The 17,806-nt window shown below is 44.7% G+C and overlaps 1 protein-coding gene across 6 annotated transcripts in view; it reads right to left on the bottom strand.

The window, feature by feature from the left end:
* The window catches only part of ttn.1 (titin, tandem duplicate 1), a 172,806-nt gene that overhangs the window by 45,730 nt on the left and 109,270 nt on the right, over nucleotides 1-17,806 (bottom strand). For all 6 annotated transcript variants that reach the window (XM_040045355.1, XM_040045357.1, XM_040045356.1 and 3 more), the window contains 31 exons: nucleotides 17,469-17,656; nucleotides 17,266-17,377; nucleotides 16,742-17,044; nucleotides 16,273-16,581; nucleotides 15,755-16,036; nucleotides 15,368-15,667; nucleotides 14,801-15,094; nucleotides 11,745-14,714; nucleotides 11,332-11,652; nucleotides 10,907-11,191; nucleotides 10,501-10,806; nucleotides 10,204-10,367; nucleotides 9,795-10,035; nucleotides 8,431-8,706; nucleotides 8,011-8,310; nucleotides 7,586-7,888; nucleotides 7,207-7,506; nucleotides 6,791-7,078; nucleotides 6,352-6,654; nucleotides 5,787-6,089; nucleotides 5,365-5,670; nucleotides 3,842-4,129; nucleotides 3,378-3,668; nucleotides 3,013-3,300; nucleotides 2,626-2,908; nucleotides 2,204-2,511; nucleotides 1,998-2,102; nucleotides 1,466-1,663; nucleotides 1,078-1,374; nucleotides 400-987; nucleotides 3-305 (listed from right to left, as the gene is read on the bottom strand). In XM_040045355.1, coding sequence (XP_039901289.1) covers nucleotides 3-305; nucleotides 400-987; nucleotides 1,078-1,374; nucleotides 1,466-1,663; nucleotides 1,998-2,102; nucleotides 2,204-2,511; nucleotides 2,626-2,908; nucleotides 3,013-3,300; nucleotides 3,378-3,668; nucleotides 3,842-4,129; nucleotides 5,365-5,670; nucleotides 5,787-6,089; nucleotides 6,352-6,654; nucleotides 6,791-7,078; nucleotides 7,207-7,506; nucleotides 7,586-7,888; nucleotides 8,011-8,310; nucleotides 8,431-8,706; nucleotides 9,795-10,035; nucleotides 10,204-10,367; nucleotides 10,501-10,806; nucleotides 10,907-11,191; nucleotides 11,332-11,652; nucleotides 11,745-14,714; nucleotides 14,801-15,094; nucleotides 15,368-15,667; nucleotides 15,755-16,036; nucleotides 16,273-16,581; nucleotides 16,742-17,044; nucleotides 17,266-17,377; nucleotides 17,469-17,656 — 11,403 coding nt within the window. The remainder of the gene's footprint in view (nucleotides 1-2; nucleotides 306-399; nucleotides 988-1,077; nucleotides 1,375-1,465; nucleotides 1,664-1,997; nucleotides 2,103-2,203; nucleotides 2,512-2,625; nucleotides 2,909-3,012; nucleotides 3,301-3,377; nucleotides 3,669-3,841; nucleotides 4,130-5,364; nucleotides 5,671-5,786; nucleotides 6,090-6,351; nucleotides 6,655-6,790; nucleotides 7,079-7,206; nucleotides 7,507-7,585; nucleotides 7,889-8,010; nucleotides 8,311-8,430; nucleotides 8,707-9,794; nucleotides 10,036-10,203; nucleotides 10,368-10,500; nucleotides 10,807-10,906; nucleotides 11,192-11,331; nucleotides 11,653-11,744; nucleotides 14,715-14,800; nucleotides 15,095-15,367; nucleotides 15,668-15,754; nucleotides 16,037-16,272; nucleotides 16,582-16,741; nucleotides 17,045-17,265; nucleotides 17,378-17,468; nucleotides 17,657-17,806) is intronic.

Genomic DNA, 17,806 nt, shown 5'->3' with positions numbered 1-17,806 from the left:
ACAGGCAACAACTATTGTCCTGACAACCATCGATGGTTCACTTGGCTCACCAAACCCAGCTCTGTTCTCAGCAAGAACACGAAACTCGTACTCCACATCCTCAGTGAGACCTGTGACTTCAAAGCTGAGTTCAGTGATGGATTTCTTGGATGCTCTGACCCATCTCATGCCTTTTTTCTCTTTCTTTTCAACACAATAACCTATGATGTCGCTTCCTCCATCTTCAGTTGGTCTTCTCCAGGTCACAGTGGCTGAATGTCCATCGACTTTTTCAACCTCTGGTTTGGAAGGTGGACCAGGTGGACCTATGTTGATCCATAAAAGAAATATATTGATGAATCCAAATATTTAGCATTCTTCTTCCAGATATACTGTAGAACAAAAATAAATGATACATACCAAATCTATCTACCATTTTAACTGCCTCAGAGTGTGATGGCTCACTGGCACCATACTGGTTAACAGCAGAGACTCTGAAGAAGTATTCATTGCCCTGGATGAGTTTGTTGGCCACATAGTGACAATCAATAATGTTATCTTCCAGGATAGTCCAGAGCAAACGGCTGGTCTCCCTCTTCTCCAGGGTGTAATACTTGATAGGAGAGCCTCCGTCCTCAGTAGGAGCTGTCCATGTAAGAGTCACTTTTTCTGAGGATACACCACTGCACTCAATGGGTCCAGGAGCACCAGGAACATCCAGAACTTTGACCTTCACAGTTTCCTCCTTTACACCAAAGGGATTACTGGCAGTGATTATGTAGTCTCCAGAGTCCTTCCTGCTAGCATATTTGACCGACAAAGTGGAGGATGTGGCAGTGGTCTCAATTTGAACAAGATCTGAGGGTTTAAAGTACTTTCCTCCCTTTGACCAGCAGGAGGTTGGTGCAGGTTTCCCTAAAATGCTTGTGGCAGTGATGACGATAGTATCGCCAGCTCGGACAGTCAAGCCTTCCATCACCTGAGCATCAATTATAATGGTTGGCGCAGCTGATGGAGGACAAATGGAAACATTTATTTTTATCATGCTGCCTGAAAACATTCAGAATGGTTTTAATATAGATTTATATCTCATCTTACCATATTCATCTGTGCAGATAATGGTATCTGTCTGCTCAGAGGGTGGACTGAGAGCGCCCGCAGCATTCTTTGCCCGAATTCTGAACTCGTATTTGCAGCCCTCTTGCAATTTAGTGACAGTGAATGCAGGTTCCACAACATTCACATTGTTTGCCTTTACCCAGATTTTAGAAGGCAGGTCTCTTTTCTCAATAATGTAGCCCGTCAGTCGGTGGCCACCGTCAAACTGAGGTTCAGTCCACTGGAGGGTCACAGTGCTCCTTGTAATGCTGATTACATCTGGTTTACCAGGTGCATCTAGCGGTATAGATATGACAATAATGAATGTATTGGTTTATATTTGAAAATCATTTTTGTAAAGATGTTTGTAATTTTTTCTTTTACTTACCAACGGGGTTCAGGGCCACCTGTGGATCAGTGGGGGCACTTGGTCTACCAATTCCAGCCAAATTAATTGCCATCACTCTGAACTCATACTCCAGACCTTCAGTCAGCCCAGTGACTTTATGTTCTCTCATCTTCAAGGCAGCTGGGCTTGCCCTCTTCCACAACATACTGTTTCTCTCCTTGAACTCAACATGATAGCCTGCACATATTACCAAAGCAAAATAAACCAAAGTTGACATATAAAATGTATCAAGAATATCGGGACAGAATAACATAGTTGTTGATAGTTCAATTAAATTCAGTTTTATTTATGTAACCCAAAATAACAACAACAGTCATCTGAAGGCACATAAAGACCCTACAGTTATACAGAGAAACCTCGACAATCAGACGATCCCCTTTCAGGGGAATCATGCTCAGGGAGGAGTGGCCATCTGCAACCGGTTTTGTGTTAGGAAAAGAAGACAGGGCAAAAGACATGCTGTGGAATTGAGCCAGAGAGGAGGTTGGTGAAATGTTAAAGCAGACCATACCTGTGATAGGAGATCCTCCAGTCTTCCTTGGATCAGTCCAGGCAAGATAAGCTGAATCATGGCGCATGCTCATAATCTGAGGAGGAGCAGGAGCATCAGGAACATCTGTACAAAAATAGTGATGAAGAGTGATTAGCAGTCCAAAAAGACAAATAAATATTGAATAACAACACAATTCAGCCTTTGAAATAGTATACAGTACTTACTGAATGGATGTTTGGCTACAATCGGCTCAGATTTGAGTCCTTCGCCGACCCCATACTTGTTCTCGGCACATACTCTGAAGATGTATTCTGTGCCCTCATGAAGACCAGTTACTCTCATGGTGTTGGTCTCCACAACAGAGGACACAGTCACCCACATGTTTGTGATGGAGTCCCTCTTTTCCAGGATATAGTTGGTAATTTCAGAGCCACCATCATCCTTGGGAGGACCCCACTTTAGTGTGGCACCATCAGCAGCAACATCTTTGAACTTTACTGGTCCTCCAGGAATGCCAGGTTTACCCACCACCCTAATAAAGAAAAAGGATCATTTTGACATTTTTTATGTGTAGACACTGTTGTATGGATATGGTGAAATTCATTTTGAGGAAAATACCCTTTAAATTCCATTACATGATCCTTACCTGACAAAGATGGTGGACTCTTTGCTTCCAGCACTGTTTCTCAGGGTGATGGTGTATTTGGAAGCATCAGTCCTTTGGCAGTCCCTGATGAGGAGGGTGGTGTTAACTGCTGAGGACTCGGCACACACTCGGCCAGTGTCTGTCAGGTCTTCATCATCTCCCTTCTTCCAGGTTACCTTGGGTGTAGGCTTGCCAATAATTGGGATCTTCAGGCGGACGGTACTGCCTTCCTTGGCAATGTAGCACATGTTGGGCAACTCCCTCAAGTCACAACTGGGAAGAACTTTATAGGAAAGGAACAACTACTTAATATATCCACATTTAAAGACTTTATGTGCTTACTTATTAAGTTATTTGTCTGAACGTTTCATAAAAGGGGATACTTACTGATCTGGTCCTTGGCAACCACTTTCAGCTCCTTGGGAGCACTCTCTCCTGTGTCATTCACAGCTTTGACTCTGTAGGTATACTCTCTATCCTCCACCAGGTCCTTGGCACTGTACTGCATATTCTTAGACCTCATTAGCTCCTTGTATTTATCCTCACCATTGAGAACCTCAAGTACATAACAGATGATGCGACTACCACCATCAGTGAGGGGTTTCTTCCAGCTTAAAGTGCAAGAATCCTTGGTAACCAGCAGGGTCTTGAAGTCCATGACAGGCCCAGGCTCCTCTGTAAAATTAAATGTAATTAGTATGACAGTTGGAGAAACAAAATCCAAGTACATAACCTGTTATGATCCAACCCACCTGTTGCTCTGACTGAATCATCAGTCTCACAGAACTCTCCAGTACCCAGCTGGTTAACTGCTGCCACTCTGAAGCAGTAGGACCGCCCAGCATCTAGGTCTGGAACCTTGAATGATGTCTTATTGCAGTTGGTGGAAACAGTAGACCAAGCCTTCCTCTCAGTGTCACGCTTCTGTACTATGTAGTGGGTAATTTCAAAGCCACCGTCAATCAGAGGAGCATCCCAGTAGATGGAGGCACTATCCTTACATGTGTCCTTCACCATTAGATTAACTGGTGGTCCAGGAGTGTCTGGAAAGATAAAACAACACTTCATACTAATGTTTTTGTTTTTTGTTTTTTTGTAAAATTGAACTAATCAAGAAACTAAGACTAACCATTAGTGACTAATATCAATCTGACTTGACTATAGTCACTGCAAAATATTAATGCATTTGTTTAGTGAAATAACTTCCTGTACTGACCAAAAACTTTGACAACGATGGTATACATCTTCATGCCAGCTAAGCTGTCCAAGCTCAGAATGTATTTGCCAGCATCATATCTGTTCACTTTCTCCACCATCACCATGGTGTCAACATGGGTGGATTTGATGATGATGCCCTGACGGTCTTTAATGTTAGTGTTCATCTTTGCCCAAGTTATCTTGGGAGTGGGACGACCCTTGATGGTGGCATGCAGTCTCATGGTGGCACCAGCACGTAGCTCCAGGCCATCCTTCAGCTCTGCACTCAGTTCTGCCTCAGGAGCAACTGTACAAACACACAGAGAGAATGATTTCATGAGTATGTTTAAGGAAAATGTCTGCTTTATACAGGGAGTGCAGAATTATTAGGCAAATGAGTATTTTGTCCACATCATCCTCTTCATGCATGTTGTCTTACTCCAAGCTGTATAGGCTCGAAAGCCTACTACCAATTAAGCATATTAGGTGATGTGCATCTCTGTAATGAGAAGGGGTGTGGTCTAACGACATCAACACCCTATATCAGGTGTGCATAATTATTAGGCAAAGTCCTTTCCTTTGACAAAATGGGTCAAAAGAAGGACTTGACAGGCTCAGAAAAGTCAAAAATAGTGAGATATCTTGCAGAGGGATGCAGCAGTCTCAAAATTGCAGAGCTTCTGAAGCGTGATCATCGAACAATCAAGCGTTTCATTCAAAATAGTCAACAGGGTCGCAAGAAGCGTGTGGAAAAACCAAGGCGCAAAATAACTGCCCATGAACTGAGAAAAGTCAAGCGTGCAGCTGCCAAGATGCCACTTGCCACCAGTTTGGCCATATTTCAGAGCCGCAACATCACTGCAACAACACAAGGTGTGCAATACTCAGAGACATGGCCAAGGTAAGAAAGGCTGAAAGACGACCACCACTGAACAAGACACACAAGCTGAAACGTCAAGACTGGGCCAAGAAATATCTCAAGACTGGTTTTTCTAAGGTTTTATGGACTGATGAAATGAGAGTGAGTCTTGATGGGCCAGATGGATGGGCCCGTGGCTGGATTGGTAAAGGGCAGAGAGCTCCAGTCCGACTCAGACACCAGCAAGGTGGAGGTGGAGTACTGGTTTGGGCTGGTATCATCAAAGATGAGCTTGTGGGGCCTTTTCGGGTTGAGGATGGAGTCAAGCTCAACTCCCAGTCCTACTGCCAGTTTCTGGAAGACACCTTCTTCAAGCAGTGGTACAGGAAGAAGTCTGCATCCTTCAAGAAAAACATGATTTTCATGCAGGACAATGCTCCATCACAAGTACATCACAAGTCTGGCAGCCTCGCCTCTGTCAGTGCGACAGTCAGTCAGTGCGACCCAGGGTGGCTGTGGCTACAATGTAGCTGCCATCACCAGTGTGTGAATGGGTGAATAACTGGTTGTGTAAAGCACTTTGGGGTCCTTAGGGACTAGAAAAGCGCTATACAAATACAGGCCATTTACCATTTAATCACTGTTTGTCAGAATTAAAATATATGCAGCCTGAAAATACATACCAACGATGTCCTTGGCAACATGTTTCCCAGGGACTTCAACTGGTTCACTAAAGCCAATCTTGTTGACAGCAGTGATGCGGCACTGGTATTCTGACTTATGAATGAGGTTTTGAATGACGTAGTGGGTCTCCTGCAGGTTCCTTGGGACATTACAGCGGATCCAGTCTTTGGTGTCTGTCCTCTTGCACTCCACCAAGTATCCAATAATGGGGCTTCCACCATTGTTGGTGGGGGCAGTCCAGGCAAGACTGATGGTGCTGTGGGTGGTGTCAGTCACACTGGGATTCACAACAGGTCCAGGAGGAGCTAAAAAAGAGCAGATTGACCCAGTTTAGGTTATATATACATTTAAGTACATATAAGTTCAAGTAACACAGAAAGATCTATGCAGGGTTATCAGAGCTAATGAAGTTACGACTCACTAATAGGATTCTGTGCAACATTGCCAGAAGAAGGCTCGCTGGGTTTGCTGGGCCCAGCCACGTTGACAGCAATAACTCTAAACTCATACTCGACTCCCTCTGTGAGGCCTGTAACCTCCAGACTTCTTTCTGTCAGTGGCTTCCTATTTAACTTGGTCCAATTCATTTCCTTGGTCTCTTTCTTTTCCAACATGTAACCCAGGATAGTGGACTTTCCATCATCTGCAGGCTCCTTCCAGCTAACGGTCATACGGTCCTTGGTGACATTGGTGATCACTGGGGCTTCACAGGGGCCAGGGACAGCTGGAAGTGACACCAAAGGTACGACTTTAGATGGTATTTTTTTTAAATGAAATTTTATATATGCCATTCAACATGGAAATGTTATGAAAAGAAGCTCTATATGATAACAGAATATTGTAATGATGTTAAGCTGGTTTGATGTAGCTACTTGTCTCCTTATCTCACAGGTTTAGACCTAGTTTAAATTATTGTTACAATTCTCCAATACCATAAATCCTTTCTGTGATATATGAACTCAGACAAAATTCTAGTAATGACTCACTGAATGGGTTCTTGGCGATGACAGGGCCGGTGATAAGAGGGTCTCCAACGCCCCACGTGTTCTCAGCGCGGATTCTGAACTGGTATTCACGACCTTCAATTAACTTTGCCACAGTGAACTCAAGGATGTCACCCTTGATTTTACCTGCAACCTGAGCCCATTCAGGTCTACTGGTTTCACGCTTGTCCAATATATAGTTGGTGACTGTGGCACCACCATCCTTAAGAGGAGGTTCCCAAGACAACTTGATGCTAGTGGCAAACACCTCAACACATTTGTAATTTGCAGGAGGACCAGGTACATCTGAAAAAAACAATCAGCTATTTGTGAAAATCATGTTGAAGTTAATGTAAAATGTAATATTAAACATTCTAACTCCAACTTGGATCTTTAGTTTCAACATATATTTTTTTTCCTCATAGAAAGTTAAAGATCTTACCTAGCACAATGACCTGGATCTCAGCACTCTTGGAGCCACTGGCATTCTCAGCCAAGATGGTGTATGTTCCTGTATGCTCCTTGGTGACACCTGTCATTTCCAGCTGAAAGTGATTTCTTTGGTGGGTAATAACCTGGCCTTCACCTGACTTCAGATTGTCGTCACCTCTCTTCCAGGTCACTCTGGGCATGGGCTTACCGAACACATCAGCCTCCAGGAGGATTGTAGTTCCAGCCTTCACCTTCAAACCCTTCTGCATCCTGGCATTGAGCTCCACCCTTGGAGGAACTATATTTAATGAAAAGGAGGTAAATGAACACTTAGCTCAAAACTGTCGTAGAAAGATGGTGTTATCCTGACTATTATAGTAGGCTGACTAGTTTATCAGGCTATATGGTATTGTCAAAACTTCTAACCATTTTCAGCACACACGAGGACAGGGTCTGTGGGTTCTGAGGGACTGCTCATGTTGACAGCAGTTTTAGCAATAACTCTGAACTGGTACTGCAAGTCTCTCTCCAGGCCAGTAACTGTGTACTCCTCCTTAGGCACATTCTGGCTACTTGTGTTGCAGCGTATCCAAGTGTCTCCTGGTACCCGCAGGGCCTCAACATAGTAACCAATGATCTTGCTACCTCCATCATTCTTAGGACGGGTCCAAACCAGAGTGACTGAGTTCTTGGTTACATCCAGGACTTCAGGTTTACCTGGAGTGTCTGTAGTGCATAACAGATAAATTAGTTTAAATAGAATGAATGACCTATTCTAATCTAATATGAAGCCAGTCAAACTTACCAACGGGTGTTCTTGCAGTGAAAAAGTCAGTCTTCTTGCTTGGTTTGCCCTGGCCAGCGCGATTAATAGCTGATACTCTGAAGGTGTATTCCAGGCCCTCGATGAGGCCAGCACATGGGTACTCAGTGCTTCGAACAACAGTGTCATTGGCCTTCACCCACAGCAGACTGTTCCTCTCTTTGCGCTCAATGTAGTAACCCGTGATGGGACTGCCTCCGTCACTCTCTGGCTTATCCCAGGCCACAAACATACAGTCTTTGTTGGTCTTGTTGATGCGGCAGTTAAAGGGTTCACTTGGAACATCTAGTGACAGTAAACAAAGTTAATCTATATTCTGTACTGCAAACCAGTTTTCAATTATATAATTGACCAACTCTAGGCATAAACCTTAATCTCTACCAAGCGGCATATTTAGGTAGACCTACCAAAGGGGAACTTTGCAACCATCCTGTCGGATTGAACGGGGTCTGATACGCCAAAGCGGTTCTCAGCACGGATGCGGAACACATACTCCTTCCCAGGGATAAGCTTTCCCAGCCTGCAATTAGTCTTTGGGCATGTAGAGAGAGCAGTCACCCAGTCGCCTCTACTCACATCACATTTCTCCACCACGTAGTTAGTGATGTTGCTCCCTCCATCCTCCAGAGGTTTATTCCAGGATAAGGAACAAGCATCAGAGTCAATATCGCTGATCTCTACAGGGCCCTCAGGAGGCCCGGGTATATCTGAAATACACACGGTTACAGTTACACCAATCATGTTCTTCGTCACATTCATGCTTTCTGTTGCTGAGGTCAAATATGCAAATTCTTTTTTAAAATTTATTATTATTTAGGGGCACTGACCTCTGATGACAATCTTCATGGTCTGGGTCACCTTTGCAGTGCTGTTCTCAGCCACAAGGCTGTACTCTCCAGTGTCAGTCCTTGATACGTCTTTGATGATCAAGACACACAAGTTGCCTGACTGATGCACAGCCAGGCAGCTGGATGGAACCACGGCTTTTTCGCCACGCAGCCACTTGCAGGTTGGGGTTGGTTTTCCTGAAACCACTGCCTCCACTCTAAGCTTGGCTCCAGCTCTAGCACTTGCTGCCTCTGGCATGACAATCTTTGGTTCCACTGGAGGACAGGATGTGAAAAGACATTACTCTGGGATGCAGAAAGATGTATGTATGTATGTATGTATGTATGTATGTATGTATGTATGTATGTATGTATGTATGTATGTATGTATGTATGTATGGACGAACGACAGGGCTGGACCAGGTGACCCTGGTCACCTGTCGACATTACATACATGTCAACAACAGTCACCTCAAGGTGCTTTATAATGTAAAAATACAATATTAGAAAGAATCCCCAAAATCAGATTGACTAAGCACTTATTGACAGAACCAGGCTCACAGAGGGGCAGCCATCAGCCAGGACTGTTTGGGATGACGGAAGGAAGAAGACAGCAGAGTGAAGCAAGACAGCAGACAGAGCCAGAGTTTAAAAATGACTAATGATTAAATGAAATGAAATGATTAAATATAAGAGGGTAAAAATATAAGAAACACACAGTGAGTGAAGAACACCCAGTGCATCATGGGAATCCCCAGCAGCCTACATCTATTGCAGCATAACTAAGGGAGGATCCAGGGTCACCTGGTCCAGCCCTAACTATATGCTTTAGCAAAAAGGGAAGTTTGAAGCCTAATCTTGAAAGTAGAGATAGTGTCTGTCTCCTGAATCCAAACTGGAAGCTGGTTCCACAGAAGAGGGGCCTGAAAACTGAAGGCTCTGCCTCCCATTCTACTTTTAAATACTCTAGGAACAACAAGTAGGCCTGCAGTGCGAGAGCGAAGTGCTCTAATAGGGTGATATGGTGAGGAGCAGAATTTTAAGTTTGATTCTGAACTTAACAGGATGAGAATGAGAAGAAGCCAGAATGAAAAAAATGTGGTCTCTCTAGTCCTAGTTACTACTCTCCCTGCGGCACTGTGGATCATCTGAAGCCTTTCAGGAACCTTTTAGAGAAACATGAAGTAATAAATGTATGAAAGAAACCAGTCCTAGGGTGAGCCTCACCCCTCAGCCTGAATTTAACAAGCAGTTAAAAAAGTGAAAGGATGGTTGAGTGTTTCTAAATATTGCAAATTACAACACAAATGGCCACAGTGTGACAAATTATCAGTAAAACTAGTGTTTAATTAGACACAACTTACACATCTGTTCCTTGATCTCAACAGGGTCTCTGGTTTCAGTGAACAAGCTGAGACCCATGATGTTTTTGGCAGCCACTCTGAACTTGTACCTCTTGCCCTCCTTCAGTCCACTGATGCTGACTGTCAAACCTTTAACTGTAGTATAAGCGTTCCACACTTCCTTTTCAGGCTCTGGCTTCTCTTCCTCCTCTATAACTGGAGGTGGTGGAGGTGGTGGAGGAGCTTCCTCTCCTTCAGGAACCTGCAGTAAATTATATAATTAATGAGTTGCAAAACTATATGAGAGAATATGCTCGTGTAAAAAAACCCAGCAAAAGTAAATACTATATATGAAACAATTTCACATTTAGAAGAAATCAAAGTTTATTGAAGCTTTTTTGAACAGAATTAGTTTTGTGACATAACAAACCTCCACAGCTGCTGGTGGCTCTGGAGGAGGTTTGACCTCAATGTATTCAATTACATAACCATCAATCTTGGCACCACCGTCCCCTGCAGGCTTCACCCACCCGACCAAAGCACTGTTCTTTGTGATTTCTAGGACTTCAATTTTCTGACAAGGATCTGGCTTGCCTATAAAAACAAAGTAAAACACTTGTGTTCAATTGTTTGCTGTGACTGATGAAACATCATATCTGTGTTTAACGGGTAGCTATCAGTTGTGGCTGGGCTGTTTGTGTTGATGTAATTAAGACATGATACGTACTGACAGGATCAGAAGCCAGGTAAGAAGTGGGTGTCACTTTGGGAACCCCAGAACCATACTCATTGACAGCTGTGACCCTGAAGTAGTATTCTGTTCCTGGCATCAGATTGGTGACTTTGAATGGAATCTTATCGAGTGCTACTTCGGCCTTGACAGTTGCCCAGGTTTTGCGGTCAATCTCACGCTTCTCAACAATATAATGTGTGACGTCACTGCCACCATTGTTCTCTGGAGGGCTCCAAGACAGCATTGCTGATGTCTGTTTGATGTCTGTAGCTTCCAGATTCATCACGGGTCCAGGAGTGTCTGTTATGATATTTGGATTATTTTATAACTTCACCAAAATAAAAGCATTTTTAATAAACTGTATGGCAGCTGCATGAATTTCTTAATGACCAGGACTTACCCAGAACCTTCACATTGACAAACACAGCTTTCTCTCCAGCAGGATTCTGCAGAGTCAGGCAGTATTTTCCAGATTCATCACGAGTGCTGTTGGGAATGACCAGGAAGGTCATGGTGTCAATGATGTCAACTTTACCCTTCCTGACCACGTTGTCAATACCCATCCTCCTCCAAATCACCTTTGGAGGTGGTCTGCCTCTGATGGTGGCACATAATCTGATGGGACAACCGGCTCTTACGGTTAATCCCTGTTTTAAGTTGGCATCCAAGTCTATCTCAGGTGTCTCTGTTGGAAGAGTAACAGTGGAGTTATCTTTTAATAGCAAGCATAGATCACATTTTAGTGTAAATTCACTGTTCTCGAGTCTAAATGCATTTTCTGTTACACTTTACGTGAATTATAATTAAATTCAATTACGTCCTCACCTAGAATCTCCCTGGGAATCACGGCGCCTTCCAGATTGCATGGCAGGCTCATGCCCACCTGGTTCTGAGCTGACACTCTGAATTCATACACAAGGTTCTCATCCAGACTTGTGACTGTGAACTCGCATATGATCAGCTGAGCTGCCACGTTGCACCTCTTCCAGCCATCTTCACCTTTCTTAACAGATCCCTTTGCCCTCATCTCCACAACATAACCAATGATGGGAGCTCCGCCATCTGACACCGGCTTGGTCCATCCCAAGGTGACTGTGGATTTGGTGCTGTCCACAACCTTCAAGTTAGTAGGAGGTGCAGGTGGCTCTGTAATAAGAGAAGAACGGTTTGTGTAGCCATTGAGACTTTCTAGACTATCAACATTAAGCAGAATGTAAACATTATTACTAGCAACATACCAACTGCATCCTTAGCAGTGATTGCACGTGAAGCCTTGCTTGGGTTGCTGATGCCAATTTCATTCACCGCCTTCACTCTGTATTGGTATTCATGAAGTGGAAGGAGTCCAGTAACTGTGAAACGAGTTCCAGGAATTGGATCCTTGTTGACAGGAGACCACTTAACAGCATGCTCCTCTTTCTTCTCCAACAGATATCCTGTGATTGGCTTTCCACCATCTTTCTCTGGCTCTGACCACTGAACAGTCATCTCCTCCTTGGCAATCTTGATGACCTCTGGTGCTTCTGGAGCACCAGGTACACTGAACTGCGTTCCAGCAACAATAGCTTCACTCTGTACTGCTGGTCCAGAGCCCATCTTATTCTCGGCTCTAACTCTGAACATATACTCATTACCCTCAATAAGACGAGTTACCTTCGCTTTGTTGGTGATGACGGCATTGGAGTGAACAGACCAGACTCCCCTCTTGGTCTCACATTTCTCAATTATGTAGTTGTAGATATCACAGCCACCATCATCCTCTGGGATTTCCCAGGCCAGATGACACCTGTCATTAGTGATACCGGATATCTTGAGATCCCTGATGGGGCCAGGTCTATCCAGTACAATGACCTTGGCATGAGCAGAGCATGTTCCTGCATTGTTGGAGGCAGTAACAGCATATTTGCCACTGTCAGTGCGCCTTGCTCCAGTAATCAGAAGTTTAGAGAAGTCTGCACCACTTTCGATTTGAAGCCTGGGGCCCTTCTTAATCTCCTCTGTGCTTTCATCCCTGGTCCATTTGATATCAGGCTGGGGTTTGCCCGTCACTGTTGCCTCTATAGGAATGGAGCCTCCTGCTTTCACTATAAGGGTTCCATCCAATTTAATCTTGATCTCAGGGATCACTAACTGTTCCTTAACCATGACTTCAGCTGTGGTAACCCAGTTGCTTTCACCGCCCTCATTCTTAGTCTGAACTCTGAACTGGTAGATCTGGTTTTCGATACATCTGTCGGCCATGAAGTAAGTCTCCTTGATGGCACCCTTGTGAAGCCTCTCCCACTCATCAGCCTCCTTTGGTTTCTTTTCAATATGATAACCCAGATTACGGCTACCACCATCATAATCTGGCTTCTTCCACTTGAGGAAGCAGAAGGTCTTGCCTATCTCAGATATATGGAAGTCAATGGGTTCACCAGGTTTCTCAATGGGATCAACTGCCAATACAGGTGTCTTGGTCTCAGTGGGTGGACCAGTGCCAATCTTGTTCTCTGCGCTGACCCGGAAGAAATATTCACAACTTTCTGTAAGAGGAGCCTTTATCAGACGCTTAGTGCAGTCATTGGAAACCACTGTCCATCCTCGCTGGCTGGGCTGACGACATTCAATAATGTACTGCGTGATCTCAGTTCCTCCATTGTCTTCAGGGTTCTCCCAGGAAACCATGCAGGATTTCTTGGTCACATAAGCCACTTTTATATTCTGGCAAGCTCCCGGTGTGTCTAGGACATTGACAACAATGGCAGCCTGTGCCTGCCCGCTGCTGTTCTTAGCCACAATAGCATATTTACCATAGTCTGATCTGACTGCATCGTTTATGATGAGTTCACACAGTGGGTAGTTGTTGTTAATCTGTGTACGCTTATCCCTGGCCAAAGCTCTGGCATCCTTGGTCCAAGTGATCTCTGGATCGGGTCTGCCTTTGACTCTAGTGATCAAACTGATAATCTGACCTGCTCTGACTGTCAGAGAGTCACGGCATGACACATCAACAACAACTTCAGGTGGTACCAGGATGTCCTTTGCCAAGATAGTCTGAGGTAGCTCCTTGGGTTCACTGTCTCCAACCTTATTGGTGGCTCTGATGCGGAGTCTGTACTCTAGTCCTTCGATGAGGCCTGGAACTCTATAGGCACACATCTTGACAAGGTCTTTGTTGATTCTGTCCCACTGGGCAGTTCCTGACTTCTGAGCCTCAATTACATACCCCAGAATGGGACTACCTCCATCTCTTGTAGGCTTGGTCCAACAGATGTCAGCATGGGACTTACTCCAGTCTTTCAGTTTAAGATTACCAGGCGGGCCAGGTTTGGTGATGGCTCGGGTGGCCTTGATGGGATCAGAGGTAAGCGAGGGCTCACTGATACCAGCAATGTTTTCTGCAAATACTCTGAACTCATAAGTGTTCCCTTCAAATAAGCCAGAGACTCTATATCTGAGGTCGAGAACAGGTGTTTTATTGACACGGATCCACTTTCCTGTCATTTCTCTGCGTTCAACCACATAACCACTGATAGGACTTCCTCCATCATAGTCAGGCAGGCTCCATGACACTGTTACAGCATTCTCTGTTATATCAGAACATTCTGGTAGGCCTGGTGGGCCGGGGGGGTTAAACATGTGTTTGGCAATAGTTGGAGGACTCTCAAGTGGAGCACCGATACCAATCTTGTTCTCCGCACGCACACGGACAATGTACTCACGGCCTTTCTCTAGTCTGGACACCTTGGCTCTGGTCACTGTGCCACTGGAGCTAACCACAGACCAAGGCTCCCATGGTTTTTTCACATCCTTCTTTTCCACCACATAGTTAGTGATAGGTGTTCCACCATCATCCTTTGGGGCTCTCCATTGGATCATCATGTAATCAGGGGTGACTTCCAAAATATTAATGGGTCCAATGGGTGGACCTGGAAGATCCAGGACGGTCACATGAAGGGCAACAGTTTTGCTGCCTGCAGGATTTGACACAGTGAGTATATACTCTCCAGTGTCTGCTCTCTGGCACTCAGGGATACTTAGGGTGGTTGTGGATTCAGCTGACTGAATGTGATAGCGGCCCTCAGATGTGATCTCTTTGCCATCAGTCATCCATTTGGCAGTGGGAAGAGGGATGCCCACCATCTTGGCTGGAAGAGCAATAGTGGTGCCAGCTTTGACAATGAGACCCTCAATAAGCTTTACATCAACTTCAATAGTAGGTGGCACTGAAAGAGAGTAACAGAGCAGAAATATTATAATTATTTCAGGAGAATGTTGAGCATTTACAATACAGCAAAGTTATGTTTCTTACATGTTTTCTCCTGACATGTGACAGGGACACTGGTGTCGGGACGGCTCACGCCAATGGCATTCTGAGCTTTGACCCTGAAGCGGTAAGTCTTGCCCTCCTCCAGACCTGTGACATGGGTGTGATTGTTGCTTACGGTCTTGAAGGTGACCCAGTCAGTCTGACCCTCTTCTTGGTGCTCCACAATGAAGCCAGTAATTTCACTTCCGCCGGTGCGGTCAGGCCACTCCCATGCCAACCAAACCTCTGTCTTATCTGCATCAGTATGGTGCAGGTTCTTGGGTGGGCCAGGAGGATCTAAAGTATCCAGGAAATAAGAAATTAATTGCTTTTTATTGATGGGATTCAAATGTATACATTTACAGTTACACTTTTAAAGCTTCACTTTATTCCAGTTTTATTTATTTAGCGCCAAAAACAACATTTGCCTCAAGACACTTTTTATTGTAAGATAAAGACCCTACAATAATGACATGGCATACAACTATCAATTTACCAAAGCAGCTGAAGAATCACTATTTAAAAGTGTGTCAAATTAGACCACGTCACGCAGTAATGACTTTCACTTACAGAGAGGATCGACAGCCTTGATGGGTGTTTTGGTCACTACGTAATCACTCCTGCCAAACTGGTTCTCTGCAGCTACCCTGAACAAATACTGGATTCCTTCCATCAGGTACATGGCCATCAGACTCAGTTTCTTATTGGCCGCAGCAACAGGTACCCACTGCTCAGCAGCCACGTTCTTCTTCTGCACGATGTAATGAGAGATGACGGCACCGCCATTGTCCTCTGGAGCCTTCCACGTGAGGTAGGCGGACTCACTGGTCACATCAGAGATTGCCAAGTCCCTGGGAGGAGAAGGCTTGTCTAGCGGAAACAAAAGTTTGTGGTCAAGTAAAACTCAAATATGATCTGAACTCAATAATTCATCGTATTAACAGAAAGTGAATTTACTCAGCACAAGCACAGCAACGGTTGCTGTCTTCTTTCCAGCAGCATTCTCAACAGTGATGGTGTAGTTGCCAGAGTCTGCACGGACGCACTTCGGGATGAAGACTTTGCTGCCAGTGGCAGTAACAGCGACGGTGATGTGAGCAGGAACGTCTGCATCGTTCTTCTTCCAGCTGACTGTGGGCGTCGGCACACCTTTGATGGTGGCACTCAGGGTGATGTCAGTGCCCAGCATGGCCAGGTGGTCACGTGCCATGTTGGCATCCAGCAGCAACTCTGGTTCCTCTGTGGAGGCAAATGGAAAAAAGTTTACAGAATTTAGTAAATGTAGGGGGAAAAAGGCAGAAAGCCCTGGCAGCTAAGCAAAAATGCATTCAAATGATAAATCTTTAATACAAATGAAAATATTGTAACATAATTTGTTTATTTTGCACATTTCTATATGTTTCTGTATTTAAAGAATATGTTGTTCAAAAAACTTAAAATACAGAAAAAAAAACAAGTGCAACTGATTCTATTACCAAGCCTGTCATGGACTTTAATGGTGTCCTTGACATAAGCAGGATCTGATTTGCCAGCAGCATTGACAGTGAAGATCCTGAATTTGTACTCGTGTCCTTCAGCCAGCCCTGTCACCACATAGTGGAGGTCAGGGCACTGCTCTGGAGTTTCGTTGGCTTGCATCCACTCTACGGCACCAGGCGTCTGGTACTCCACAAGGTATCCAAAGATTCGTCCCCTCCCGTCGTGGCGTGGCATCTTCCACTTCAGGCTGACGGAGTCCTTGGTCTTATCATAGGCCTCGGGGGTCACAGGAGGACTGGGGCGCACTGTGATCAAAGAAACAAAAAATCTGAAACGCTTTCTTAATCCTAGTAGCAAAGATGGGCACCTAAAATATTTGTAACTTTATGGCAGGGACCTTTTATGCACAAGGAACACCTGAGTAGTACTGTTTTTACAAATATTTAATGTCCTTGACAAACTAACCAATAGGGTCTTTGGCAAGTATGGGCTTGGAGGGGACACTGGGATCTCCAGGTCCGAGTTCATTCTCAGCCATCACCCTGAATTCATACTCGCAACCCTCCACTAGATCCTGGACTCGATACTGAGTGGCTGGGTACAGTGGGTCTCTGGTGACCCTGGACCACCTCTTGGCTGTGGTCTCTTTTTTCTCCAGGATGTAGTTGGTGATGGGCTTTCCACCATCACGAGGCCGGTTCCACAGCACTAGAGCATTGGTGCCATACACCTCCCTGACTGTTGGCATTTCAGGGGCTTCGGGGACTCCTGCAGGAAGGCAGCAAGAGCAAACAGACACATAGGGAACGACATTTGGTAACTTTGAGCATACCAGTTATTTGCAGATCATTTATCATTTTTCTTTAACTGAGAGTGTTTTTTTGGTAAATTCTTCATACGTCTTCCAGTTAAAAAGAACATTTTTTTCTCACTGGTAATTTGACACCTCAAACTGGAACAGCAAAAAAAATAGCACTCCATGAACGTACTAAAGAGATCTTTGGCTTTCATCTCCTCAGATTCCAGAGGGTCGCTGATACCGTACATGTTCTCAGCACAGATTCTCATTATATACTCCCTGCCCTCTGTCAGCTTGGGGATCTGAGAAGAAACAACAACATGTAAGCATCTCTCAACTGCAGCAAACCTTTAACAGGACCTCTGAACATCTTGTAGAGCCACATCAGCCTACTTTGCATGTGGTCTTGGTGGTGGCAGATGTTACTGTGGTCCAGGTTTCTCTGTTGATGTCTCTTTTCTCAATTATGTAATTAGAGACATCAACACCACCACTGTCCAAAGGAGGCTTCCAGGAGATCACCATGTATTCCCTGTGAACCTCCTCAAACACCACTGGGCCAACAGGAGGAGTCGGGCGGTCTGGAGGGCAGAAAGAAAAGACAAACAGAAATGAGTTCTCTGTTGTGTGATCACGCACTCCCTGCATTATTTAGAAAGCTTGTATTTCAGTCTGCTTGAAAGCAGTAAATGTAAAATAAATCAGTCATTTAGCTGCTACGTCTCTTTGAG

Source organism: Simochromis diagramma, unplaced genomic scaffold, assembly GCF_900408965.1.
Source record: "Simochromis diagramma unplaced genomic scaffold, fSimDia1.1 OVJJ01000055.1, whole genome shotgun sequence".
Lineage (NCBI taxonomy): Eukaryota > Metazoa > Chordata > Actinopteri > Cichliformes > Cichlidae > Simochromis > Simochromis diagramma.
Note: the sequence above shows the minus strand (reverse complement) of the source record. Positions and strands in the feature narration are given on the sequence as shown.